At 41.2% G+C, this 27,728-nt stretch overlaps 1 protein-coding gene across 1 annotated transcript in view; it reads left to right on the top strand.

Annotated features, from left to right (window-relative positions):
* The window catches only part of DNAH6 (dynein axonemal heavy chain 6), a 252,951-nt gene that overhangs the window by 93,471 nt on the left and 131,752 nt on the right, over nt 1–27,728 (top strand). The window contains exons 28-35 of the mRNA XM_069067144.1: nt 313–474; nt 5,246–5,383; nt 13,395–13,562; nt 16,351–16,499; nt 18,368–18,475; nt 19,722–20,277; nt 22,951–23,073; nt 26,320–26,502. Coding sequence (XP_068923245.1) covers nt 313–474; nt 5,246–5,383; nt 13,395–13,562; nt 16,351–16,499; nt 18,368–18,475; nt 19,722–20,277; nt 22,951–23,073; nt 26,320–26,502 — 1,587 coding nt within the window. The remainder of the gene's footprint in view (nt 1–312; nt 475–5,245; nt 5,384–13,394; nt 13,563–16,350; nt 16,500–18,367; nt 18,476–19,721; nt 20,278–22,950; nt 23,074–26,319; nt 26,503–27,728) is intronic.

Here is a 27,728-nt window from a genome sequence, read left to right as displayed (position 1 = left end):
AAAGGAAGGAAGGAAGAAAGGGAGGGAAGGAAGGGAGGGAGGGAAGAAAGGGAGGGAGGGAGGAAAGGGAGGGAGGAAGGAAGGAAGGAAGAAAGGAAGGAAATTATAAAATTGACCAGATATCATTTTTCCCTGTTGATTTTCTTCAATTTACCCTGTCTATAACTTGTTTGTACATAGTTGTTTGCTTGTTGTCTTCACCATTAGATTGGGAGCTTCTTGAGAGCAGAGACTGTCTTTTGCCATTCTTTGTGTCAATACTTAACACACAGTAGGTGCTTAATAAATACATGTTACTATTGATTTCTTCAGGATCGCTGTTACCTCTGTTTGATGGGAGCCCTGCAGCTTGACCTTGGGGGAGCTCCGGCTGGACCTGCAGGCACAGGCAAAACAGAGACCACAAAAGATCTGGCCAAAGCTCTGGCTATTCAGTGTGTGGTGTTTAACTGTTCAGATGGTTTGGACTATAAGGTAGAGTGTCTGCATATGAATGCTGTTATTTAATTCTGTTGGTTTTTTCATTACTGTCTAGTAATTTTATAAGACTGGAATGGGACTTGTGCCATGATGGATGAAGCTGGGTGGGCTGAGCCAAGGGGGACTAGGTTCAGTTGGAATAAACTCCAACCCACTCACAATGGCTTCCTAGGTCCAGCTGCCCCTCCTCAGGGACAGCTAAGTTCCTGTCACAGCTGGATACATTTTATTTCTACAAAAGCACTCTCTGATCTTAAACATCATCTTAAGAAACAACTACCTTACATTGTTTAACTATGGGAATAAAAAAGAGATGAAACTGAAAAGAACCAAGATATGAACCAGCATTGCATGAGCCACTTGGTCTAGCTTCATAGTTCCTAGAAGAGACTAACTTTTGTGGTGTAAAGAAATGAAGGGCAAGTATAGGCAGAGTAGCATCCTGCAGACGTTTCTGTCTTCAGATACCCATGATTACCTAGGAGATGATCAAAAGTGCTGCCAAATTGATGCTGGGGGCGCTGACTATAGCATCATGATTATTATGGACTAACTCACACGTGGCTTCGGGATATAAAGTAATAAGATCACTTTTTCCAGGAATCCTAGCAAAATTGCCAACTAGGAGCTAACTCTTTAGTGTGTCTCAAGGGCCATCATCCTAAGCCTAAGCTCTAATCACCTTGTAAAGTCAAGGCCCTATTAATTTCCATGCCAGAAACTTGGGAGCAGCATCACAGAAGCTTTGATTTAACATGTCATGGTAGCCATCTTCTGGTTCTTTTCCTATTTTATGGATAACTAGTAAAATCCCAAGACATCCATTTCTTATTCTTCACTCTCTCTGCATAATAGGCCCACTTCTTTGTCTGCCCTCTGACGATCCCACTGCATACAAATCATTATTGGTAATATGCGACAACTTAAAATCCTCCATCTTTCTATTTCCCTTTGGGTCAATTGCAATTGTGGTTTTTTTTCTTTAGATCTTGGTGTTCTGTGTCACATTTATTAAGTGTTCTATGTCCATCAGTAACCAAATTTCAATTATACTTTTGCTGAATATCTCATTATTATACATTCTTTGGCCTTCCCATAGAGCACTTATTTTTATTTTTTGCATATACTTAGCCCACTCTCTATGAAGCTTTCCTAAGTTTTTTATCTCTTCTTTTTTTCTTTGCTGGGGAATTCTTTAGTCTTCTATTGTTTTCCCATTATTTGGTGTTTTTTAATCAAGAAGGTTGTGCTAACATTCTCAGCAATAACTTCTTTTGCCTTTTGATTCAGTTCAATTCAGTCTTTCAAACATTGATTAAGCACCTACTGTGTGCCAGTTACTATGTTGGGTATCGGGAATAGAAAGACAGAATGAAACAGTCCCTTCCCTCAAGGAGCTTGCATTCAACTAGAGAGAAATAACCTCTATACAAGTAAATACGAAATAGAAACAACATAAGGGAGTGTAGCAGCAACCACACTGGCTAGTACCCAGGATGGCTACTAGCACAGTTTCTTAGGTCTGCTTTACTAGGAAATATAGTTTTTCAGGGATCAACAATCTCTTTTTAATACATTCACTAGTTTAGGGGAAAAGTCAGCACCCTGAACTTCAGAGAAAATACAAACGGAGAAAATACAAGCTGAAAAATAAAGACCAACAGACAGGGCTCTGACTGCAGGACTCTGAATCAAAGCAGTATTGCTATACACTTTACATACATCCCTGGATCGAGAGAGCCTTTACATCTGAGTAGTTGGGGAGCTCTGAACATGCAGCCACTTAGAATCTTGACCAGGGAACTACAAGATCCCTCTCATAAGTGAGCCCCCAAAGCAAAATACCAGCTCATAGTATATACACTTCTCAGAGCCAGAAGACACCACAACCCTCCTGACTCAGTGCCTAAATAGAAATTTGCAAAAGGTGTGAAAGCCTTCCTACAAGCCAGCTTCCCTCCCCCAGTAGGCTCTGTAACTCAGAATGTATCACAGCTGTGAGCTGGGCCAGGGCTCAAAGCAGGTCACGTAGGCCTATTAATGGGCAGGAAAGATCTTCCTAACCCATTAACATTATAGGGAGGTAGGGTCAGGAGACTCAGGAAGGAGGTTTTGTTGGAGGTGGAAGCTGAAGTAACCTTTGAAGTCATCCAGGGATTCCAAGAGGGGCAGGTAGAAAAGGAATGTCATCATAGACATGGAGGTGGGAGACAGAAAGTCACATACAAAGAATGGCAAGTAGGCAGTTTGTCAGGAACAGTTCATTTGTCACTCGGCAAACTCTAACTAAGGTTTACTGTGTTCTGGGCACTGTGCTAAGTGCTGAGGAATACAAAGAAGGTCAGAAACAGTCCTCGCCATCAGGGGCTCAAGGTCTAACAGCACATAGAATGCAGTGTGAAAGAGGGAGTGATGGATCAACCTTGAAAGATGATGGGAGTCAAGTTGTGAAAGCCAGATGGAGGAGTTTGTGTTTTATACCAGAGGCAATAGGGAGCCATCAGAGGTTCTTGAGCATGGGAGACACAGGTCCACAGTCTGTGTTTTAGGACCAGAGAAGGGAAAGTCTTAAGATAGGGAGACTAAGAGGGAGCCTATTGAAAAACTAGTCAGGAGGTAACAGGGGCCTAAACCAGGGGTGTGCAGAGCCAGCTTAAGTCTGTTCCCAAGAGACAATCCAGTCTAATCCAATAAATATTCAGTGCCTGTGATATACCAGGCACTGTGCTACGCCCTCATCAAGCTTACAATCTAAAAGGGACAAGACACAACAGGAGGCAGAGGGAGGGGGAAGACAGACAGGACACCAGTAGTACCTGGCATGGGGGCGACTCTAGCCACCACCACAAATGGTCCTTCCAGAATCACTTTGCCTTGTTTTAAAACTTCAGCAAAGGTTCTGTGCTGTGTTGAGACTCTGTGATTAACAAGCTCTGGGTTTTAACACAATCAATTTGAAAACCAAGCCAACACAGGGGAATCTTTAATTGCCATTACTATCACAGACTCGTGTGAGATATTCATCAATAACAGCTCGAACTTGAAGTGAGGATGAAGTCTTGGGGGTGGGGGGTGCCTGGTGTCAAGGGTAGAGTACTGCCATTATTTTAGGACATCTCCATATGGAAGTCCCTTAGGCATCTCGAGTTCAACATGCCCAAAACTGAATTTATCTTCTCCTTTTAATCTAAATCTTCCTCTCCTCTCGTTGTTGTCATTCAATCATGTCTGACTCTTCAGGATCCCATTTAGGGTTTTCTTGACAAAGATACTGGAAGGATTTGTCATTTCCTTCTCCAGCTCATTTGACAGATGAGAAAACTGAGGCAAACAAGGTTAAGTGACTTGCCCAGGTTGACACAACTAGTAAGTCTCAGACTGGATTAGAACTCAAGAAGATGAGTCTTCCTAACTCCAGTCCTGATGCTCTGTGCACTATGGCACCACCCAGTGACTTCCTTTTTTCTCCTACCTTTTCTATTTCTGTCAAGGATACTACCACTCACTCAGGTTCACAGCCTAGGACTTGTCTCCGTTTCTGTGCTCTCACACTCCTGCCCTGCCATATCTAATTAGTTTCTGAGTCTTGTCCATTCTGCCTCTATAACATTTCCCACATTTGCCCCCTTTTCTCCACTAAGACAATAACCATCCTAATTGCCCTCATCATAGTTTACCACACTTTTTCAGTAGTTTCCTCATTTTTAGCCTAAGCTTGTTAGCTTTGCCATTCTGAGATTTTCCAAAATGGTCAAAACATGGCAGTCAGTACATGCCTCACAATCAACCAAACAGTCAATCAACAAACATTTATTAAGTATCTATTATGTGCTAGGCTCTCTGCTAAACACTGGGCATACAAAGGTCAATAATTCTTCTGTATTAACCACATATAATAACTTCTAAGGACACCAACCTTTGATGAGTAGATGTTTTAAGTTCTTACCTGTCTAAAAGCATCCTTTGTGGAGAGTTACAATTCTGAAGGCTTTTGAGGTCATATAGTCCATCCTCTTCTGTAACAGTTTAGCTGAGTGGTTATTCAGTGTACAACCTCAGTTCTATGATTCTGTGTTGCTACAGTCCAGATTTCATAGCCAAGCCTCAAAGTGCGTGATTTGACAGTTTTTTGTGGCTCGTTTGCTTCTATCCCCAGCTTACATAGGACTATTTTCTTTCTCACTGCTGGTCCTACTGATTTTGTCCTTTTGCTGTTGAAGGATAGAGTGGAAAGTAAGGGCAAGGGAATAAAGGTGAGAATGAAAGATGCCTTCTCTGAGTCTGGACTTCGCATGGACTGTCCAAAACCACTCTAATCAGATTCCCGGTCATTTGACAGATGAGGAAACTGAGGCAAACAAGGTTAAGTGACTTGCCCAGGGTCACACAACTAGTAAGTATCTGAGACTGGATTTGAGTACAGTCACACCTGTACTTGTCAATGAGAAGAACCTAGATGATCTCTGACTTCCCTGCCAGGCACCTAGGTGGAGCATTGGACAGACCACCGAACCTGGAGGCTTTGAAGGCCATCAAAACCCAGGCTGTAGTCAAGAAGACATTTGTAGAAAGGAATGAAAATTAGACAGGAACCTGGAAATTGGATTACAAGTACTGTTTTTAAGAGGTATCAATCTCATTCCAAGATTCAACTATTTCTCACCTGCAGAGCCCAACTCCTTCTTTACTTAGATTAATTAAAACTAAAATCAAGCCAAATTTGGCATGGGCTACTCTTGGTGAAACGATGTTCTTTCTGTTCCAGATGATGGGGAGATTCTTCAGTGGTTTGGCTCAGTCTGGAGCCTGGTGCTGTTTTGATGAATTTAACCGGATCGATATAGAGGTTCTGTCTGTAATTGCTCAGCAGCTGATTACAATCAGAAACGCCAAAGCTGCAAAGGTAAGGTGCTGAAAGACTGCCACTTGGGGACCACATTATGGCACTTCCTGCAATATGTTCATTGTTTATGGTAATGCAGCCACAAAGACCATTTTTACACAGGTAGCAATAGCTAATGAGTCTTCCAGCTCATAGACAGCATCGCAATGGATCTAGGGCTGCTTATTCAAAGCCATCCTCATCCCTCCATCCACTGTCCTCTCCCACTTTCCCCTTCCCCATTCCTCCCTCTTCTGGCACTTTACATTCCTCTGACCCAAATTCCGTCCCAACCCCAGCTCAAGCTCACTAATCTGACCTCAGGTTTGTCAGGGCCTCAGCCTAGTCATAGCTTTGATGCACTCGTGGGGAATGGATTACCTTGGCTCTGCAAAGTTCACAGGATTGAACGGTACAAGGATATACTTTTTACTTCAGTGAAAAGAGTTTCCTTCTTCCCTCCAGAAATAGCACAGCAATAAAATCAAGGAACTAATTTGTAATCATTACTGGGATAATATACAATCCTTTTATTTTAGTTCTAGGTAGATAGAGCACTAGAAGGCCTAAATTCAAATCCTGCCTTGGACATTTACTAGATGTGAATGACCTTAGGCAAGTCACATAACCAAATTTCAAGTTTAGTTCCTCTTCTGCAAAAATGGGGATAATACTAACACTTACTCCTACATGATGTTGTATATGAACCAAATGAGATAACATGTATAAAGCATTTTGCAAACCTCAAAATGCTACATGCATTCTAGCTATAGTTGTCATCATTTATTATTATGTGAGTGAGATGGGGGGATGGAGGAGCGATGTGCAGTAGCCAATAAGCAGAGGAAGGGAGACAACGTGCACAGTGTGCATTGACCCCTTTGTGTGTCAGGCACCAGGCTAAGCTAGGGGCGCAAATGTAAGCAGAAAGCCCTTGCCTTCAGAGAGCTTAGATCCTAATGGGGGAAAACAATGTATAAAAAGGAAAGCATAAATATTAAAAACATATGTATGTATAGATATATACATAAACAGCATATAAAAGGAACTAAAAACATTTTAGGAAAATATATAAAGCATATATATACATAAAATATATACATATATTCATATATGTGTATATACATACATACATATTATATATATATATATATATATGAGCTAAAAAGTGGGATGGGATGAGGTGGCTGAAGGTATCCACAGGGCCATGGTGGCCAGGTCCAGACAGTCAGAAGCAGGGCAGAGAGGAATGAAGCATGACTAGCCCGGGTTCTTTCTCACGATGGTGATTCCTAGGAGAACTTGCCAATGGGAGAAGAGGGCCTCAGCGGTAGACAAATGTTTCAGGATGAGAAGGCCACAGAGACTGAGGGAATTTCAAGGGTACAAAGGTGAATGATGTAAAACTTAAGAGGTTTGCAGCCTCAAGGCCACTCTTGCTGCCTCATTCTTCCTAAACCATCTATCCCAACCCCGGGCCCTCTCCACTTCTCATCGGATGCATCTGTCCCCTGCTCTTCACTCACACAGGCACAGCTCTATTCAGGACTTCATCACCTGGTTATTATAATAGTCTCATACTTGGTCTCCCTAACTCAAGCATCTCGGCCCCCCTCCAATTCATTCTCCTCATAACTGCCAGGGTGATTTTCCTATTCAACAAACTCCAGTGGTTCCCTCTGATCAAATGAGATAATACTTGTAAAGCACTTAGCACAGTGCTTGCTCTACAAAAGCTGGTTATGATGATGATCACATATAAACTCCTTCACCTGACCCCACAGACTTTTCCAGTTTTACTCTGTATTACTCAGCTTTCCACACTCTAGAGTGTGATCCAACTGGGCTGCCTCTCACCTATGACACACCATCTTCCATCTCTGTGCCTTTGCTTAAATCTCCCTTGTGCCTAGAATGTTCACCTTCTCCATATCCACCTTTTATAGCTCCTTGTTCCATCTCAGGCACTACCTTTTACATGAATCTTTTCCTGGTCTCCTCCACTGCTAGTGCCTTCCCTCTCCCTGCCCTCAGTGCCCTTTTATTTATTTTGTTTATGAGTAGATATATGCATGTCATCTCCCCTAATGGAATTTAAGCTCCCCAAAGGCAGGGATTTTTATTTTTGTCTTTTTATCCCCTAGCATAGTACTTGGCACCTAGTGGGCATTTAATAAATGCTTGTCTATGCATTAATTCTATTTATCTTTGACAAATAAAAAGGAATATTAAAAAAACAGAAACAAAGGCAGACGAAATAGAATGACAACATAAGTGGTACTGTATGAATAGCATCAAGATGAGAAATGGTTATTGACAAGGAAGGAAGGAAGGAAGGAAGGAAGGAAGGAAGGAAGGAAGGAAGCATTTAGTAAATGTCTCCTATATGCTAGTAATGAGGTTTGGTGGGGGGAGGGTTGAGAGGTTCAGGGACCCCCTCCCCAAAAGACCGGAGTACTGGAGAAGGTAGTCTGGGATGAATTCACAGACTCAAGCATTCTTTAAAAAGTCAAGGCAGTAAAGGTTTATTGTAACATCAATATAGTGGGCAGAACTCCTTGGGGAATTTGTATTCCTTAAGGAACTTACAATTTACCAGGAATGATGCTAAAGCTCCTATAGAAAAAGTAAAGGATTATCTGGCAGATATGCTAATTAAGGTATCATTCACTACTGGAAAACAGGGGAAGAGGTTCCTCAGGGGTGTATTTTTGGTCAGTTATGTCTGTAGCAAGATATTTGATGACTATAGCTTGACCTCTGGATTGAATTTAGGGATCAATACAGGATAATTCTGTGGTCACAAGATAGTCCTGTTTTTACAAGAGAATGTTTTGTTCTTGTGATAAGGAAAGATAGTTTGTTTTACTGGGGCCCACTTATGAGTAATTGTGGGGAAAGGTAGTTTGTCTTACTGGGGCCCACTCATAAGTTATTGCTAGGCATAGTGTCTTTGGGCTGGGGAGAAAACTGTCAGGAATAGTATTTTGAGGCTAGGGAGAAATGCGATTTTTAAAATTGGGGTCCAGGCACAAGTACCCAAGTACCCCATCACTAGACACTGTGTTAAGTTTCTTTACAAATTTTATTTCATCATATCCTTGTAACACTGGCAGGTAGGTTTCATACATGTAGAAATATGGGTTGAATGGGCAGTGGGAACCCAAAGAGTGCATATCGTAGTGGAGAAGATGTTTGTCAGAACTGTTAAGAGTTATTCTTAAATTGTATTTTCAGGTAGAGAATGATCTTGGGAGGAATAGTCTAAGAATCTATGTCCCATTTTACATATGCGGAAATCAAGGCACAGAGATTAAAGTGAATGGTTCATCAAACAGTTGTTTAGTGCTAGAACCAAGACTAGAAGCCTACTGACTTCTAACCCAAGGAGTCTTTCCATGCAGTAGAGATGAGGGCTAGCACCAAGGAAGGGGGATTGTGAAGCCCATGACCTTGAATCGAGTGGGATGACTTAGAGCAAGATTGGGAAGATTGAGTAGAAACAGATTCATGATCATTAAACTGGAACTTAATTGAGGAGGTTGGCACCAGGTGGTTTGGGTGCTGGAAGATTTCCAGGGTGGACACAGCCAATTCAAGGGAACACAAGACTGAGCTACAGAGAAAAAAGACATAGGATATTGTTGGGTGGAAAATATTCCCAAGTGGCTAGCAAGATTGTTGATTCACCAGCTGTTCCCTCTGGCATAACTTTTTGGCAGATAAGTATGTAAAGTTTCAATGATAATTTGCTTGAAAATACTTCTGTTAGAAAGGATATAGGTCCCACTTTTACAACCTTCCCAGCCAGTAAGTCTTGGAATCTTTTACATGAAGCCAACTAGAATATTATGGTGACCTGAATCGCTACAAGACAAGTCCAACTTACCTTAAGAGAAATACAGGGGTATTTAATGGGGACTAGCAAGCACAGGAACTTTCAATACATAGCTCTCTTGAAAACAGCTCCTGCACATTGGGAATATGAATTTAAGGAATAGCCCTGAAGATACAGAACCACTTGCACTCTTTTCTTTTCTTTTTTTTTGTGAGGCAATCAGAGTTAAGTGACTTACCCAGGGTCACATAGCTAATTAAATGTCAAGTGTCTGAGGCAGGATTTGAACTCAGGTCTCCCCCCTTTTTTTCCAGTGGACTTGGCTTAATTTTTTTCTTTTTTTCTTTTTTGCTTTACATCATTCATTTCCACAAGATTTTGAATTACAAATTTTTTCCCCATTTTCTCCCTACCCACCAACCCCAAAACAGCAATCCCACTGAATATCCCCTCCCCCAATCTGCTCTTTCCTATATCTTCCCCCATTCCCCCTCCAACTTTCCAGTAGGGCATGGTGGATCTCTATGCCCGAGTGCCTATGTATCTTATTTCCCAGTCACATGTAAAATAATAATAATAACAATAATATATATATTTTTAAACATTTGATTTTAAAACTTTGAACTCCAGATTCATTCTCTTCCTCCCTCATCACCCACATTTACTGGGAAGATAAACAATTCAATATAGATTGTACATGTGTAGCTATGCAAAACATTTCCATAGTGGATATATTGTGAAAGACTGACTATCCAACTCCCCACATGTTGTATTCTCTACTTTGATCCTGTTCCTTTTCAAAAGTGTGTGCTTCCAACTTCTCTCCCCTCTGGGCTACCCTCTCTTCCATCATCCCCCCTCTCATCCCCTTCCCCTTACTCTCCTGTAGGGTGAGATACCCTATTTAGTGTGTATGTCGTTCCCTCCCTAAGCCAAATTCAATGAGAATAAGTTTGACTCATTCCCTTTTGCCTTCCTGTTCTTCACCTCCATTGTAACAGTTTTCTCATGCCTCTTCTATATGAGATAATTTACCCCATTCTGTCTCTCCCCATCTCCTCTCATTATATTCCTCTCTCACCTATTAATTACACCTTTTAAGTATCATCCCTTCCTATTAAATTTGTCCTGTGCCCTCTGTCTATGTATACCTGTACACATATATACACACACTCACATATGTATTCAAACACCCACATACCCTCCTATATAGACATATATATATATGTATGTATACATGTATATATATATATACATTTCTATTCCCTTCAACTATTCTCATACTGAGAAAAGTTTCATAAGTTACAATTATCATTTTTCCATGTAAGAATGTAAATAGTTCAACTTTGATAACTTCCTTGTGATTTCTTTTCCCTGTTTACCTTCTCATGCTTCTCTTGCTTCTTGTATCTGAGTGTCAAATTTTCCCTTCAACTCTGGTTTTGTTCATCAATAATGCTTGAAACATTCCATTGAATGACCATATTTTCCCCTGAAACATGATACTCAGTTTTCCTAGGTAGGTGATTCTTGGTTTTAATCCCAGCTCCTTTGACCTCCAGAATATCATATTCCAAGCCTTTCAGTCCCTCAGTGGTGATCCTGTGCTATCCTGATTGTGTTTCCACAGTATTCAAATTGTTTCTTCCTGGCTGCTTGTAATATTTTCTCCTTGATCTGGGAATTTTGGAACCTGGCTATAATATTCCTAGGAGTTTTCTTTTGGGGATCTTTTTCAGCAGGTGATCAGTGGATTCTTTCAACCTCTATTTTTCCCTCTGGTTCTAAAATATCAGGGCAATTTTCCTTGAGAATTTCTTAAAGGATTATTCCTAGGTTCTTTTTTTTATCATGGCTTTCAGGTAGTCCAATAATTTTTAAATTCTCTCTCCTGGATCTATTTTCCAGGTTGGTGGTTTTGCCAATGAGATGTTTCACGTTGCCTTCTATTTTTTCATTTGTTTGGATCTGTTTAATAGTATCTTGATTTCTCATAAAATCACTAGCTTCCATTTGCTCCAATCTAATTCTGAAGGAATGATTCTCTTCAGTAAGCTTTTGAGATTCTTTTTTCCATCTGGCAAATTCGGCTTTTTCAGGCATTCTTCTCCTCATTGCATTTTTGAGCCTCTTTTGCCATTTGAGTTAGTCTATTTTTAAGGTATTATTTTCTTCAGTCAGGTTGTTGACTCTCATTTCATAATTTTCTTCCATTGTTCTCATTTCTCTTCCCAACTTTTCCTCCACTTCTCTTATTTGGTTTTCAAAATCCTTTTTAAAGCTCTCTATGCCCTGTAAACAGCTCATGTTTTTCTTGGAAGCTTTTGGTGCAGGAGTTCTGATTTCACTGTCTTCCTCCTCTTCCATGCTTGGATCCTTTTTGTCCCCAAAATAGGAGTCTAATGTCTGTTTCCTCTGTTTGCTTTGCTTCCTGTGCTTGCCCATGTTACCTTTCAATTACTTGACTTTTGAGCTTTTTGCCACAGTAGAACTCCACTACCAGAAAGGGGAGCTTTTTTCCAAATCTCTGGGGTCTTCACAGATGCTGTAGCTATTATTGGGTGCCTCTCTGAAGCCTCCACACTCTCTGGCAAACTGGTCATGCACCCCAGGACCTCCACCTTAGAAAGCAATCCAGATCCAAGCAGGTTAAAAAATAACGATTACCCCTCAGACTGGTCACTTGGCCCCCTACAATCTGCATGCCAGGAGCTCTGAAGCAGCCATGTGGCAGCGGCTGCACAGCCAAGGTGCTTAAGCCGCTTCTTCCTCCAGGGGGTAAAGGCCTGACCACACTCCCAAACTCCCAGGTCCCAAAGTACACACTGTACTGACCTCTCACTTTGTCCTTAGCATCTATGAGTTGATAATTCTGGAAACCACCGTAGCTGCTGGTGATCTGAAGTCCCTCCAGCCAGCGGCTGGTCAGGCTGCCCTGAGGCTAAAACCTCGGGCTCACTCAGGGCTCATATCTTTTGGTCATATATCTACTGAGGAAGGACTATTACTCTTTGTTTTATCTTTCTTTTTTGCTTTTTTTTTGGAAGGGGGAAGGTAGGGTATTTGGGGTTAAGTGACTTGCCCAAGATCACACGGCTAAGTTTTGTGTGTGTGTTAATGAACTCAGGTCCTCCTGACTCTAGGTCCGGTCTCTATTCACTACACCACCTAGCCGCCCCAGAAGGACTGTTACTCTTAAATGCATATTTCTTATTTATTCTGGATGTCAGATTTTTATCAGCTATATTTGCCATAGATTATTTCTTGATGTTTTTCTTAATTTTTGAATTAATGTTTTTTTGAGAGGAAATGTTTTATTGTTGCTATTTGTTCGATTTTATGTTTTCTCAAAATGTAAATTATCTAAATTTTGTGACTATTTAAGACTGTAGTCCTCATTTTGTTTAGTCATTTGTTGTAATTACTGCTAATTTTGTAGCCAAGGCAATAAAAGAAAATTAGTTCATCATAAAAATTATTGTTTAAAAAGATAAAAACGTCATGTGTACTTGGGTCTGGCAAGTTCCCTTTTCTGAGATCTCTCTAGCTTGTTTCTCAGTTTCCCCTGAGAGCTGGTACAAAATCAGAACTTCTGCATTCTAAGCTCTGCCCCAGATTCTGTGATCACCAATTCCATTTTTGAAAATATCACTCCACTTAAAGGGGCAGGTCAGTTTTTACTTTAGTGGGTCCTGCCCTAAAAAACAAAAGGAAAGGAGAGAGACAGAGACAGAGAGACACAGAAGCTTTTCCATAAATCCAGGCACAAGGTCTTTCTCCAAGACTTATTCTTCTAGCTAGAGCTGAACAGCCAAAGGAAAGGACATATTACTGTGCCCTGTCTTCAAATAGCTAAAATATCATATTACAGATATTGCTTACTTATTACTTATTTTCAAGTAGAGAATGACCTTGGGAAGAATATTCTAATAGATCACCCATTTCACATATGAGAAAACCAAGGCACAGAAGTAAAAGTGATTGGTCCATCAAACAGTTGTTTAGTGCTAGATGCAAATAGAAGCCTGCTGACTTCTGAACCAAGGAGTCTTTCCATGCAGTAGTAGTGAGGGGCCAGTTAACCAAGAAAAGGGGACAGTGAAGCCCAATATTAGAAACTTCCTAACATTATCTGAAAATCTTCCAAAGTCTGAACCAAAAATATTCATAGAATTCTCCATTTCTTTTCAACAGCTCTTTCGATTTATGTTTGAGGGGCGTGAAATAAAGTTGGTTATGACCTGTGCAGCATTCATCACCATGAATCCTGGCTATGCTGGAAGGACTGAATTACCAGACAATCTGAAAGCCCTGTTTAGACCAATTGCTATGATGGTTCCAAATTACGCCTTGATCGCAGAGGTAAAGTTCACACTGCAATCAATATAATTTTGAGCACAGAGCATTGAAGTAAGAATTTTAAGCATGTCTTTTTATTTATTTCATTTGTAGTTTGTTCCCTTCTAGACAAACTCTTTCCAACTTGGTGAAGGTTTATATGTTAATGTGTGTCATTAAGAGCAAATTTAGACGTTACTGAAGTTAATGTTTTCCAGCCACTTCATCGGTATTTGTCAGGTCCTCCAAAGATGTTCCTGGGATATTTTGATACCCTGGGTTTGCTCTCCTCCTTGACAAATGTGTGTGTGTGTGTGTGTGTGTGTGTGTGTGTGTGTGAAAGACAGAGGGGGAGGGGAGAGAGAGAGAGACAGAGAGAGAGAGAGACAGAGAGAGAGAGACAGAGACAGACAGAGACAGACAGACAGAAGAAGGAAGAAACAGAAACAGAGGGAGGGAGAGGAGGGATGACAGGTGAAGATAGGGAGAGAAATGAAAAAATGAAAATGGCTGTTATGTTTAGATGTGGGTCAGAGAAGAACTGGACACATGCTTTCATCTGTATAAAGAACTCCCAGAGGGATGGCACAGTGAGTAGAGTGCCAGCCCCGGAGTCAGAAGAACCTGAGTTCGGATCCAGCCTCAACACTTAAAGCACACACACACACACAAACACAAACACACACACACACACACACACACACACACAAACTAGCCGTGTGACCTTGGGCAAGTTATTTAACCCCAACTTCTCTCCAAAAAGAAAAAAAAGAACTCCCAGAGGAGGAAACTCCATCAACCAATGTAGGCCATCACTACTCTGCAACTTAGAGTTTTAGACACTTGCCTGGAGTCCTGAGTGACTTGTAGAGTGTCACACGGCCTGCACGTACCAGAGGCAAGACTGCAATCCATGCTTTCTCAGCTCCAAGGCCAGTGCTCTCTCCTCTGCCTTTTTTCTCCCACGTAAAGATGATCACTTATCATAAAGAGGGAATGATTGTTAGCATATAGGGGGATTTAGAATATAGCATATAGCAGCTGGGTGGCACCATAAATGCACAAAGCACCACACCTGGAGTCAGGAAGACCTAAGTTCAAATCCAGCCTCAGACACTGCCAGCTGTGTGACTCTGGGCAAGTCATTTAACTCTGTTTGTCTCAGTTTCCTCATCAATTAGATGAGCTGGAAAAGGAAATGGCAAACCAGTCCAGTATCTTTGTCAAGAAAACTACAAACAGGGACACAAAGAGTCAGACACCACTGAACAAAGACTAAACAAGAACCAAGTCATGTTTGGGCTTCTATATCCAACTATAAAATAACTATAAAACAAACTTTAAACAGTTTCTCTTCTATATTAACTTCTATATTAATTTATAATAATATTATTATACATACACACATATCTATTACTGTCATTGACTGGTGGCATATCTAAATGCCACCAGGGCAATTTTCAGGAAAGCACAAATCCTTTCTTAAGCTATGATCAAATAGTACTTTACAGTAGAACTGGACAGAAGGTTCAGGTGCTAGTAGGCAGCTAGGTGGTTCAATGGACAGAATGCAAGGCCTGGAGTCAGGAAGACCGTACTTCAGATCCCACTTCAGACATTCTTATGTGACCTTTGGCAAGTCACTTAACTTCTGTTTGTCTAAGTTTCCTCAACTGTAAAATGAGTATAATGATAGCACCTACCTCCCAAGGTTGTTGTGAGTCTCAAAATGAGGAAAGTATTTGTAAAGCAGCTCATCTATACCGGGCACATAGCAGACACAATGTAAGGGCTAACTATTTATTATTTTTATTACTAGTGGGCTTAAAATGATCTAGTCTTTTGTCCAGACTTGTGTATATATGAAAGGCATCATGGAATACTGGGTAGGCAGCTTGTTCCAGAGCCAGGAACAACTGGCTTTAAGTCCTGCTTCTGGTGCATACTGTCTGTGGGACCCTGGGCAAGTCACATAGCCTCTCTGTGTGCCAGGCATCACTCTAATAATATTCATTGCAAAGAAGGTGGCAGTCTACATTGGTAGAGTGAGTTTCTTATACTGTTGAAATCACAACTCTGTCTCTGTCTCTCCCCACCCTTTTTCTTGTCCTCTCTTTCTTTCTTACTCTCTCTCTTTCTCTTTATCTCACTTTCTCCTCCCTTCTTTATTTCACTATACACACATTGTATATATATATGTGTGTGTGTCTACTTAGACATATATGTATATGTGCACATATAATATATACATACATGTGTGTATCATATTAATATATATGTATATATATTTCCCTCCTAAAAAAAATGCAAAGTCTTCAAGCAAGGTTTTATTTTTCAGCTCTGAATCCATGGATCTGGGTTCAGTTTCCCTCCTTGACACAGACTGAATATGTAATTCTGGAAAAGTCATTTAACATCCCTCTACTCTAGGCAACTCTCTAAGACTCTAAGTTGTGAGTAGGTGACACCCTTTTAGCAGATGGAGTCTGGGAGTTCCCTCGTGTGAAGAATTCCTTTTACTGATGAAGTCACAGATCTCTCCTCTGTCCCTATTATGTCATTCAAGGGAGGGAGTTAGGAGCCAACATTTCTACTACTTTTCTGTTGTATGAATTGGACCATGACAGTGAATCTTTTTGTGCATTTACTTGTAAAATGATGTAACAGCTCCCAGATATATTACAGACTTCATTGAATATCTCAGTAAGATTCCTATAGAAAACATGTTACATCAGTAGTATTAGAGTCCTATGCTAGTTACTGTTATCAGTATATTATAGCACAAATTCCATAATACATTCTTTTGTTCTAGGTGATTTTATATTCAGAAGGTTTTGAATCCAGCAAAATCCTTGCAAGAAAAATGACTCAAATGTATAAACTTTGTAGCGAACAGCTCTCTCAGCAAGATCACTATGACTTTGGCATGAGAGCGGTGAAATCTGTCTTGGTCATGGCTGGGTAAGAAGGCCTCAAGTGGCCCAGTGGGGTTAAGTATGTCATTGCACTCAAATGCTGTCACAAAATTGGCTGTATCACCCCATCCTGATGCTGATTCACTGCCGGCCAAAAGGGCCTCTATTTGTCTGTCCAACACAATATAACACTAAGGGCTCACCATTACCCACTCTCTCATCTTCACCAATGATCTCCAATTGTCCCACCCTGTCTCCTGAAGTACATTCCTTATAGGAACACAATAAAATGACCAGAATGTGAGGGAATTTTAAGGCCCAAATAATAGACTGTTTGGGGGTAAATCTAACACATAGAATGAGTATTGTCAGGCCTAGCAAAGTACCTGACACATAGTAAACTCTGTGTTGTTGTTCAGTTATTTGGGTTGTTTCAGACTTTTTGTGACTCCATTTAGAGTTTTTCTTGGCAAAGATACTGGAATGGTTTGCCATTTTCTTCTCCAGCTCATTTTATAAATGAGGAAACTGAGGCAGACTGAGCTACAGTGACTTATCCAGATGTCACACAGCTAGTAAGTATCTGAGGCCAGATCTGAACTCAGGCCCTCCTGACTCCAGGACTGGTGCTTTATCTACTGAACCGCCAAGCTGCCTGGAGAGTAAACACTAGGCTTTCTTTATTTCTACTTCACCAACCAATTGGTCAGATTTAGGTCCAGAAAAGCAGTTACTTAGTCATTTGTCCCATCTTTTTAAGGGCGAAATTATGAAAAACAAGTCACCTATTTTTTCCCATGTTCTGATTCTGGCACAAAGAGAGTGACCTCTTCTCTAGCTAACGAAAGTCACTACGACCAAATATCATGACTGGTTGGTGATATTTACCAAGCTCCTTATCCAAGTCGTACTTCTGTTCATACGTCTGTACCTCACAGCTCTCTCAGTTCTGTTTCTCCATCCCTTTAGTCTCCCCAAAATGCATTTCTCCCCAAGAGCTCCTAGATTTATTTACCTAAATGTGCCTCCTCAATATAGAACACTACCTACTTCACTTCCCCCTTTTATCTGCTCTGTTCCTCTTGACCAAAGGTCTCCTCTTCCAAAGCCATGAGTCCTGTCCTACCAATCATTTATTAAGCACTTACCCTGTTACAGCCACTGTAGTAAGTGAGAAATTCAAAGAAATGCAAAAGACAATTTGTGCTGTCAAAAAGCTCACCATCTCATGGTAGAAACAACATGCATGCCAACAACTCTATACGTGCAGATGATATATACAGGATGCATTGGAGATAATTTCAGGAGGAAGGCACCACCAGCCTAAAGGGAGATCAGGAAAGATAAGACTTCTGCAGCCAGTCTTTGCCTCTATTTTGTCATCCTATCTGTGTCCAACATGGCAAATGTATCTACATTCCCCTAAGAGTAAATACAACACAACAATTATTAAAATTATACCCATTTATCGAATACTTTTGAATTTGTAATGCTTTATGTATGTTATCTCATTTGACCTCAGCGGTCTTATGGGGTCAGTACAACAGGTATGATCATTCCTCTTTTACAGATGAGGAAACTGAAACTCATAAAGATGAAGTGACTTGTTCATAGCTAGTCAGTATAAGAAGTAGGATCTGAATCCACGTGTTCCTAGCTGCAAGTCTGTGCACTCTGGGCTTCCCAACTTCCCCTCTTGAACTTCAAGCCAAAATACAGCATCAGGAACAATCCCAATACATTTTCATATGCACAATTGTCTGTACTTGATCGTATGAGCACTAATATGCCAGGCTTCATTTAAGGCACAACCCACTGCTCTCTGAAGCCATGAAAAGGGGGGAAAACCCAAGTTTTGTAACCTTGCTAATTTTTTCCTCAGCAGCCTCATTTTTGACTGTCTCCTAAACTTAGGTCCCTCAAAAGAGAGAACCCAAACCTAAATGAAGATGTTGTGTTGATAAGAGCCTTGAGAGATTCCAATTTACCCAAATTTCTTACAGATGACGCCCTTCTCTTCAGGTAATGTCATAAAGTCATTTTCTTTTTTTTTTTTTTTGAGTAGCATAAGAAAATAGTTGTTCTCTCTGTTGACTTAGAATAAAACATCAATGGGATAGGAAAATGTCTTCTTTTTAGTTGTTTTTCTTGAAAATAGTATCATAAAATTCTCCTGTTTCTAGAGAGCAAAATTCCATATATCCCACAGACATGGTCCACACCTGTAATTTCCCTGAGGTAGGGAACTCCCGGGATGAAAACCCTTTCTGCCAAGCAAATGACAACTGTTTTGCAATATGGCAGGTTTCCTGGGAACACTGAGAGGTTAGTGACTCACCCAAGGTTGCAGAGAGTATGTCAGAGGTAGAATTTGAACCACTGCTTCCAAACTCTGAGGCACACTCTATCCAGCATCACCCTCTGAAGGTTCTCTGCTTTAATCTCTTTACTGTCTCTCTTGGCGAGAACGTCAGCTTTCATAGGTTTAGTTATCATCATATGCAGATGGCTCTCACATCTAAATACCTAGCCCTTCATCTCTCAGGAGCTTGAGTCCTGCTCCACTGACTCACTGGTGGACATCTCCCACTGAGAGATGTAGGGCTAGATCAGTGATAATGAAGAGCCTTAATTGTAGAGAGGGACAATACCATTGGGATGGTTTTTATTTTTCTGTTCATTTGAGCATTCAGAGAGATTATTTATGTCTTAAAGAGAGGTCCTTGTCAGTTTCTTGTAGTGTCTTGACTAGAGTGTTCTTAAAAAAAATAACAGACCTATATTCCCATGATATGCTAACATTATGAAGGAGCTCATCCTCTCTCTTATGAGAATATTGGTGTGTGCAAGGATGTTTTGTTTGGCCCCAATATGGGGACTTAGTCTCCCCTGACTGTGGATGTACACCACTTGCTGTATATTCACCATTTAAGGAAACACTGGGAGATAGACAAATATTGTTACTCCCTCAAGGAGTTTACAGTCTCGTTGGACAGACAAAATTAACATCTGAAACAATACCAAATAGCATGGTACATTGCAAGTGCCATATTTGCACATAGTTATACATTCATAGCAGTTGTGTGTTTCAAATGTTCAAAGAGTTTAGGCAAAAAAGGAAACCAGTGAGAAAAAAATATTGTTTTCAACCATTTGAATGCAATAAATATGAAAGTTGAATGGAAAAAATAAGAAATAAAAATATTCAAGTATCCAAGTGGGTAACCATGTTTCGACTTAAATTTTGCTTCTTTGTTTTTCTTCCCAGTGGAATAATTTCTGATCTTTTCCCCGGAGTCCTCATTCCAGAACACGATTATGGTATTCTGCAGTCAACAATTATAGAAGTCATGAATGGACAAAAGCTTCAGCCTGAGCCCTGTATGGTCCACAAAGTCATACAGTTCTATGAGACCATGCTTGTAAGACATGGTGTCATGCTTGTTGGGCCAACAGGAGGCGGAAAAACCACAGTTTACCGGGTTCTCGCTGAAACCTTAGGGGTGTTGCATAAGATGGGAATCCAAAATTATTTTTATCAGCCAGTCAAGACATATATTCTGAATCCAAAGTCCATTACAATGGGTGAGCTGTATGGGGAAGTGAACAATTTAACCTTGGAGTGGAAAGATGGTTTGATGGCGCTTAGTGTCCGAGCAGCAGTGAATGATACTTCGGAAGACCACAAGTGGATTGTCAGTGACGGGCCGGTGGATGCACTTTGGATCGAAAACATGAACACTGTTTTGGATGATAATAAGATGCTTTGTTTAGCTAATAGTGAAAGAATTAAACTCACCCCTTACATCCATATGATGTTTGAGGTAAAGTATGTCATTATTTTGGGCTGATGATATTAGTTTAGGATGTGGTGTTTGGATTTCTATGATTCTGCTGATCTGTCCCTTTTCTTTGGATCTTGAAACAGCTTATTTCTTCTCTCTTTGGTATTTAAAACTCTTCATATTTTGGCCTCTTCTAACATACCTTCCCATCTGATTCTTGACTCTCCACCAATCGTGCTGCACAATCCACCAACCATGACCCTCTTGAAGGTTTTTTTAACCTGACCTTCCATTTCCCATCTCTGCTCCTTTGCATTTGCTGTGTCCCTTACCTATAACATTCTGCTTTCTTGCCTTAGCCTCTTGGTTTCCCTGGCTTCCTTTAATATTTACCTCAAATGTCACCTTCTGGGAAAGACTTTTCCAGGTCCTCCCCACCATGATTTTCTTCCCTCTGAAATTGCTTTTCCTTTATACTGCCTATATCATGTCTGCGCATAGTCATTTGCATGTTGTCTCATCTGTTAGACCGTGAGGTTTTTGAGGGCATGGGGTGATTTTCCTTCTCTTCACAGCCCTAGCACTTAACATTATAGTTGAGACACAGAATTGGTGAGTCCTTGTTGACCAGCTGGTTGAATATTAGCTGGTCAGTTCTGAAACAGAGGAAGGTGAATCCAAGTCAGAGTGTGGTCCAAGGAAGGAATCAGAGTCCATTTTTACTGGATTGGGATCAGAAGATCAGCATCTGGCGTGCAGCTGTTGCAGCCAGCAGACAAGAAGGTCAAGGATGCAGGTTGTATGTCAGACTACTGAGCCCAGATCAAGAATGCAAGAGCTCATAGTCAAAAGTAGTAGAGATAGCAGAAGCAGACCACCAGGGGAGAGGAGAGCCCTTGAAGGATGTGACCTTGAAGAAGAGGCATCACCACCTGTTTGGCTGCTTCACCCTAAGAAGCATGAGACTTTTCCATCTGACTTGCATCTGAAACCTTCCCTATGTGGTTTCCCCCATTAGAATGGAGTCTCCTTGAACACAGAGGTTATCTTACAATTCTGTTTGTCTCCACAGTGCTTAGTACAGTGTATGACACATCGTCTTTGATAAATTCTTTATTACTTCATTAATTCATTCATTTGAATACTAGGCTATTTATACTTGGTAACATTTCCTCCTCCCCCTAAGCCTAGCTTGATTTCCTTAGCAGGGATGGCTAGCAATTAAACCAATCCATGTGCCACACACTGCCTTAGAGTCACAGAATCTTAGGACAGGAGGAGTTTCCAGGTCTTCTAGCCCAAACCATACAGAAGAAATAGCCTTCTCAAAAAAAAAAAAAAAGAACACCCATCTGTGGTCTTCCAGATGTTTTGTAAAGACTTCCAGGGAAAGGAGGATTCACAGGCAGTTTCTTCAGCTGACCCTTCTGTGGCATGGACTCATGGTCCTTCACCATGCTGGCTGCCCTCTCCTAGATGCTCTCCAGCCCACCAGTAGTACTGATTTGAAGCATATCTTCACATTGTAGCCCCAAAGCATGTACGTCCTATGGCAAAAGAGAACAATCTACTTACTTGAGGGGCAGTATGGCCCGGTGGATTAGGAGTTGTATTGTTGTTAAGTCATTTTTCAGTCATGTCTGACTTTCTGTGACCCTACTGGGTATTTTCTTAGCAGAGATACTGAACTGATTTGCCATTTCCTTCTCCAGCTCATTTTACAGATGGGTTAAGTGACTTGCCCAAGGTCACACATCTAGTAAGTGTCAGAAGCTAGATTTGAACTTGTGCAGATGAGTCTTCCTGTTCCAAGGCCAGTGCTCTATCCATTGTGCCACCTAACTGCCCTTGGGAGGCATAGTTCAAATCCTGGCTCCACACTGACTACCTGTGGGACCTTGGGTAAATCACATCAGCTTTAAGTGCCTCAGTTTCCTCATCTGTAAAATGAGAATATTAGACTAGATGCCCTCTGAGGCCCCTTCTAGCTTTAGATCTGATCCTGTGATCCAGCTCTGGGATGTGCCAGCAAGCGCCTCCCCTGACCAGGAAAGGACCAAGATCTTCTCTGTGCCTCTTCACCTTTTCTACTCAAATCTAGGTAAAATATTCTGGGTTTAAGTCCCATGGTAAAAGGCATAATGAGACCAGGATGTTCCAGAACGCATTGTCAATGGTCCGTCCAGCCAGAGCAGACCTGACATTATTTGCTTTGATCGGGATATTTCCCCAAACCTCCAGGGGTGGAGCTGAGTCATCCAATCCCCACGATACTGCTCATTTGCCTTCTCTTTTCTTGCCATCGCTCATTTCCTCTTCTGTTCTTCATCATCTTGCCCTCCAGGTTCACATCCTGGCTTCATTGAAGTCCCATTGTGGCCTCCTTCCTGCTCCCACTCCCAATCCTGCTCCTCTGTCACACATAGCATTATGTATGTGGTGTGTAGATAATATGCAGGTCAAAGGGGCAGAAAAACATGGCTTCGGCCAGTTGTACCTCCGTGCAATCTAGGCGAGGAAGAACTCCTCCTTGTTCCTCTTATATTCTTTCCTTCAGATTTCCTTTCCCCTCTTGTGTCTTGCCACTTTTCTTTTTCCTTCCTCTGCCCTCTCTTAAATTGATATCAGCTCATCCTTAGTCAGTAAAACCAGACTGTGAATAATATAAATGAAAATAGTTGTTTTTGAGGTTTGCTTTTTTTTTCATCTCAGGTACAAGATCTAAGGGTTGCCTCTCCCGCGACAGTCAGTCGCTGTGGGATGGTTTTTGTGGACCCTGAAGAGCTAAAATGGCTACCATACGTCCTGACATGGAAATCAAATTTTTCTGATAAGGTAACTTTCTGCTATTACCATTTGGAACTGGTTATTGTAAAACCTTGAGCCTTACTGAGAATCTGATTCGTTTAGAACTAATCCCTCTCAGGGCGGCTGGGTGCTACAGTGAAAAGAGCACTGGCCCTGGAGTCAGGAGGACCTGAGTTCAAATTCAGCCTCAAACATTTGACAGACCTACTAGCTGTGTGACTTTGGGCAAGTCACTTAACCCCAATTGTCCTCCCAAAAAAAAGAATCCCTCTCTAATCCCTTGTCATCCTATGTAAATGTTTGGAAATTCTCCACAGTCCTCCACAATCCTGCTTTCAGATTTTATAGGAAGTAGTTATGCAGTAAGAACACTCCCAAACACAATGAAATGAGGTTCGTTCTTTTTTTAAGGATTCTCACACATGATAACTACCAAGGGGTTATACTAGAGGAAAAGTATTCCTGTGTGTGTGTGTGTGTGTGTGTGTGTGTGTGTGTGTGTGTGTGTCTGGATGTGCTCCCCTTACGTGCAAGATTTCCATTTGTAGGGGGAATAGCTCAGAACAAGATTCTAAACAGTTGCTGTAGCATGAGTTTTTAAGGAATGTTAGAATCAGGGTCCGATATAATCGCCTCTGACCTGAGACATTATAGGGTGCTTATCGAAGGATTGATGAAACCTCAGGTTATATTTTACCTTGACCGTCTAGCATATAGTAACAAGAATTTTGCCGATAAATGCTTAACAGGAAGTTAACCTCCCCCCCAAAGACATGCATACAGCACACCATTAAGTTAAACTTGCATCACTAATATTTTCTCCATCACTTTCTTACTCTAGACAATCAATTCGGCAATAAAATAAGCCCTAATTTGTAGCGTTTGCTGATTTCTGAGGTTTAAAGGCTCACTTGGAAAACTTAACAATTGGATCTTGAAAACCAGCTCAGGCTGGTTCAAGTGTGCCCCTAACAGTAGCTTATACTCAACATGAGAAGCTATTTGGGTATGATTGAAATCAAGCTGCCTGTTCCTCTCTATCAGGCTCTCCGGGAAACTGGTTGCCAATTGCTCCTTTACCTCTATCCCTTGCATGGCTGGCACCAAGTTTCTAACTGTTTAGGTGTGAGTCCCCACCAATCCGATGAATCATCTTGGACCCCCTCGTACTATAGCTGTACCCATTGCATCCCTTTGAATTGCATTTCAATGAATCACTTGACCAAGGTCATTTGTCATGATCCAGGCTTGTATCCTACAGAGAGGTAAGAATGAATGTGGAGGGGCCGGGGTAGTTAGTATTACATATTATTGTAGAAGAGCATTTAATTAGAATGATAAAAGAAACAAGAGCTGATAGAAATATCAAAGCATTAGCCATGTTTTCACAGGCCGGGGTAGTTAGTATTACATATTATTGTAGAAGAGCATTTAATTAGAATGATAAAAGAAACAAGAGCTGATAGAAATATCAAAGCATTAGCCATGTTTTCACAAACTATGACTTTTCTTCAGTTCGCTAACCATCAACCAGTCCATCCCGTTTGAATTAGAATCTGTAGTCCATCTGTATATCAGCTCTCTGCCAGACAGAAGTTCAGTCTCACTGATTCTTGCTCAGTGTGAAAAAAAAAAACCTCATTGTTCAAGTGCCTAAGGAACTTAGACACGTGCTAGCTGTGTGTCCCTGGGCAAGTCACTGAATCCTGTTGGCCTCAGCTTCCCCACCCGTAAAATGAGCTGGAGAAGGAAATGGCAAACAACTCCAGGATCTCTGCCAAGAAAACCTCAAATGGGTTCACAAAGAGCCAGACGGGAATGAAAAATGACTGACCTGGATGCCAACCCAAGGAGAGGAAGCTATTGAATTCTAACTTCCAGCTCCCAGCTGGCCTCCTTGTTATTCATTCTAAAAGCTACAGAAAACATGTTCTCCCTGGGAGCCTTTCTATGTCGCTTACTCATTTGGTTGTGCTGAATGAAGTCCTGCCACCAACCCTGCAGGGTTAATGAGGGAACCTACTTAATCCCCTTGACCTTGCTTACTCTTCTGCTGGAGAAACTCTCACATCTATGCCCAGGCACATGATAGATGGTCTTGTCCTTGGGAGCAGGAGCATCTCCTGCTTTTTCTGCCTCAGTCTACCTTTCACTTTCCAAAGTCTGCATTCCTCGCCATCACCCAAGAGCAGTCAACTCCATGAAAAAGGGAGGACTCAGTCACAGAAGGGATTTGGTGATCCAGAATTGTGACTGGTTGGGACCTTCATGATAATGCATTCCAACTCCAATAATTTTACGAATGAGGAAACTGTAGGCGGGAACAGACTCCTGAGCCAGTGTTCTTTCCGCCAGACCTTGTTTGACCAGCTCATAATAATGGTAATAGCGAACATTTAATTAGCACTTACTTTGTGAAAGGAGGTATATAAGGTATTGGGGGGGGGGGACTAGCGCCTCTGGGTGAGAGTTTGATGAGCACTTTTCAGGGCTGCTCATCCACCTTTGGTGTCCACTTGCCAGCCAATTCTGACCTGTGGCTCCAAAAAGCATACACAGCAGCCACACTCTGGTGAACCGTATTGGCAGATGGGCTAAACCAGGCTGAGAGCAACCTATAGGACTCAGACTCGGTGAGCGATGGGGACGGCTACCCCAAGTATGTGAAGATTTTCCCCAGCAGAATGGGCAGATGAGAACACTTATTCCATCAGCCATGAAGGTGACAGAAGCAGGCACTGTGAGTGCTTAGGGCTTGGTCAGACACAGAAGACACCAAGATCATCCACTGCACCCCAGGCTTTTGCCAGGCAGCTGGACTTTTGTCCTGCCACTGGACTTCAATGACTCTGGAAGAGAGAGAATGAGGCTGACCACCATGTGCACCTGTCTCACGTAAATCCAATTCACATGCAAGTCAAAATTTCACCCACGATGTCATTGGTCCTCTTGAAGAATGGAGGATGACCAAGAAACTATGTGCAAGGCACTGTGCTAACACTTTAAAATGATTTTCTTCTTTAAGCTTCACAACAACCCAGGGAGGTGCTGTTATTATCTCCATTTTACAGATGAGGAAACGCAGGCAAACAGAAGTGAAGTGATTTGCCCAGGGTCACACAGCTAGTAAGTGTCTGAGGTTGGATTTGAACTCAAGTCTTCCTGACTCCAGGCTCAACACTTTTTCTACTGTACTACCTAGCAATAAATTATGAAATGCATCATTATAGATATCTTCTAACACAATTGAGTTATTTTTGCTCTCCATTTTAGATGAATGATGAAACATGGGAATATTTATTAAGTCTATTTCAGCGTTATGTTGAAAATGGCTTAAAGTTTGTCTCTAAAAAGTGCAGTCAAGCTATTCCTCAAGTGGACATCAGCAAAGTGACCACCCTCTGCTGTTTATTGGAGTCCCTTCTATTTGGAAAAGATGGACCTGATTTTACTATGGTACGAATGTTGTCTTTAATCTCAGCAAAGTTGTGACAATTGTTATATATTGGGGGAAAAATTTTCTTTTATATGGGAAGAACTTGTATTTTTTCATACACAATTATAAATGAATTCTAAGATGACAACTTGGGTTTTATGCACTTCCAGGAGAAACATAATGATTTTTTTAATATGATAAGCATCAGTGCAAATTCTGAAGATGCCACCATTTTCTAAGTGTTTTTCTATCTTCATTCTTTATCAAGTACCTCCTACATAGACCACACCATGGGCATCATTCTTCATATCTCTAGAGTTGTACCAGATGACAGCTAAAGTCCATCCTGACTCTAAAATTCTGTGACCCAAATTTCTGCTGGTTTTTAATCTATAGTCTTTATAAGGCAACCTCATATGCCTATGTGGGCTATTATTACTATTGGTGTCCGTCTTCTATTCAGCTCATAGGAAATTACTTGTACCTAAAATCAAGCTAGGGTCTGAGGATAGATCTGGTGGCATTTCTGTTGCTTGTCACCTAAAAAGTGAGCCTCCCTCAAAAGTGGGGCTAGACCCATATTTATTTAAACCAATGATAATCCCATGCAGAATAGTCACCTTACCAGGAAAAGCCAAAAATCTCTAAGTGAACGCCAAATATGCAAAAGTAAATATACAAAGGATTAGGTAGTAGTCAGTTAATAGGCATTTATTATGTACCAACTATTTGTCAGACATTGTATTAAGTGCTAAAGATACAGAGAAAGGCAAAAGCTAGGCCCTGCCCTCAAGGAGCTTACAATCTTATGGAAGAGACAACATGCAGCCAGCAATGTACAAACAAGCTATCTGCAAGATTAATTGGAAGTAATTAAAATTTTTTAAATTCTAAATTTAACACACACACACAGAAAAAATAATTTCCATATACAAAGTAGAATATAAAAAGTGCAATCCCTAATTCAACAGAAAGTTATAGGGGGGAGAGAGAAAAGACCAGTTTGAGGGGCTTGTAATTAATTAGGGAGTTTAGAGAAAAGTCGAATAAAGAAGCCCAGGGGGAAAGATCATATTGAAATTTGAAGGACTTGGGTAAAAGGGGAATTATGTCTTAGGGGTAATGGCTAAGAAAATGAGGTGAGAGTTTATCCCTGAAGTTTATGATCCCACCACCAATTCTCCAGTGCCTTCTCTCTGAGATTACCTTTGTCAAACACACTTCCACAGGGCACAGAAGGGAGGAG

This window comes from Petaurus breviceps, unplaced genomic scaffold (assembly GCF_028583685.1).
Source record: "Petaurus breviceps papuanus isolate PSGF00001 unplaced genomic scaffold, PetGlider_PUasm1.0 139, whole genome shotgun sequence".
NCBI classification, from domain to species: Eukaryota; Metazoa; Chordata; class Mammalia; order Diprotodontia; family Petauridae; genus Petaurus; species Petaurus breviceps.
This window is presented reverse-complemented; position numbering and strand designations above follow the sequence as displayed.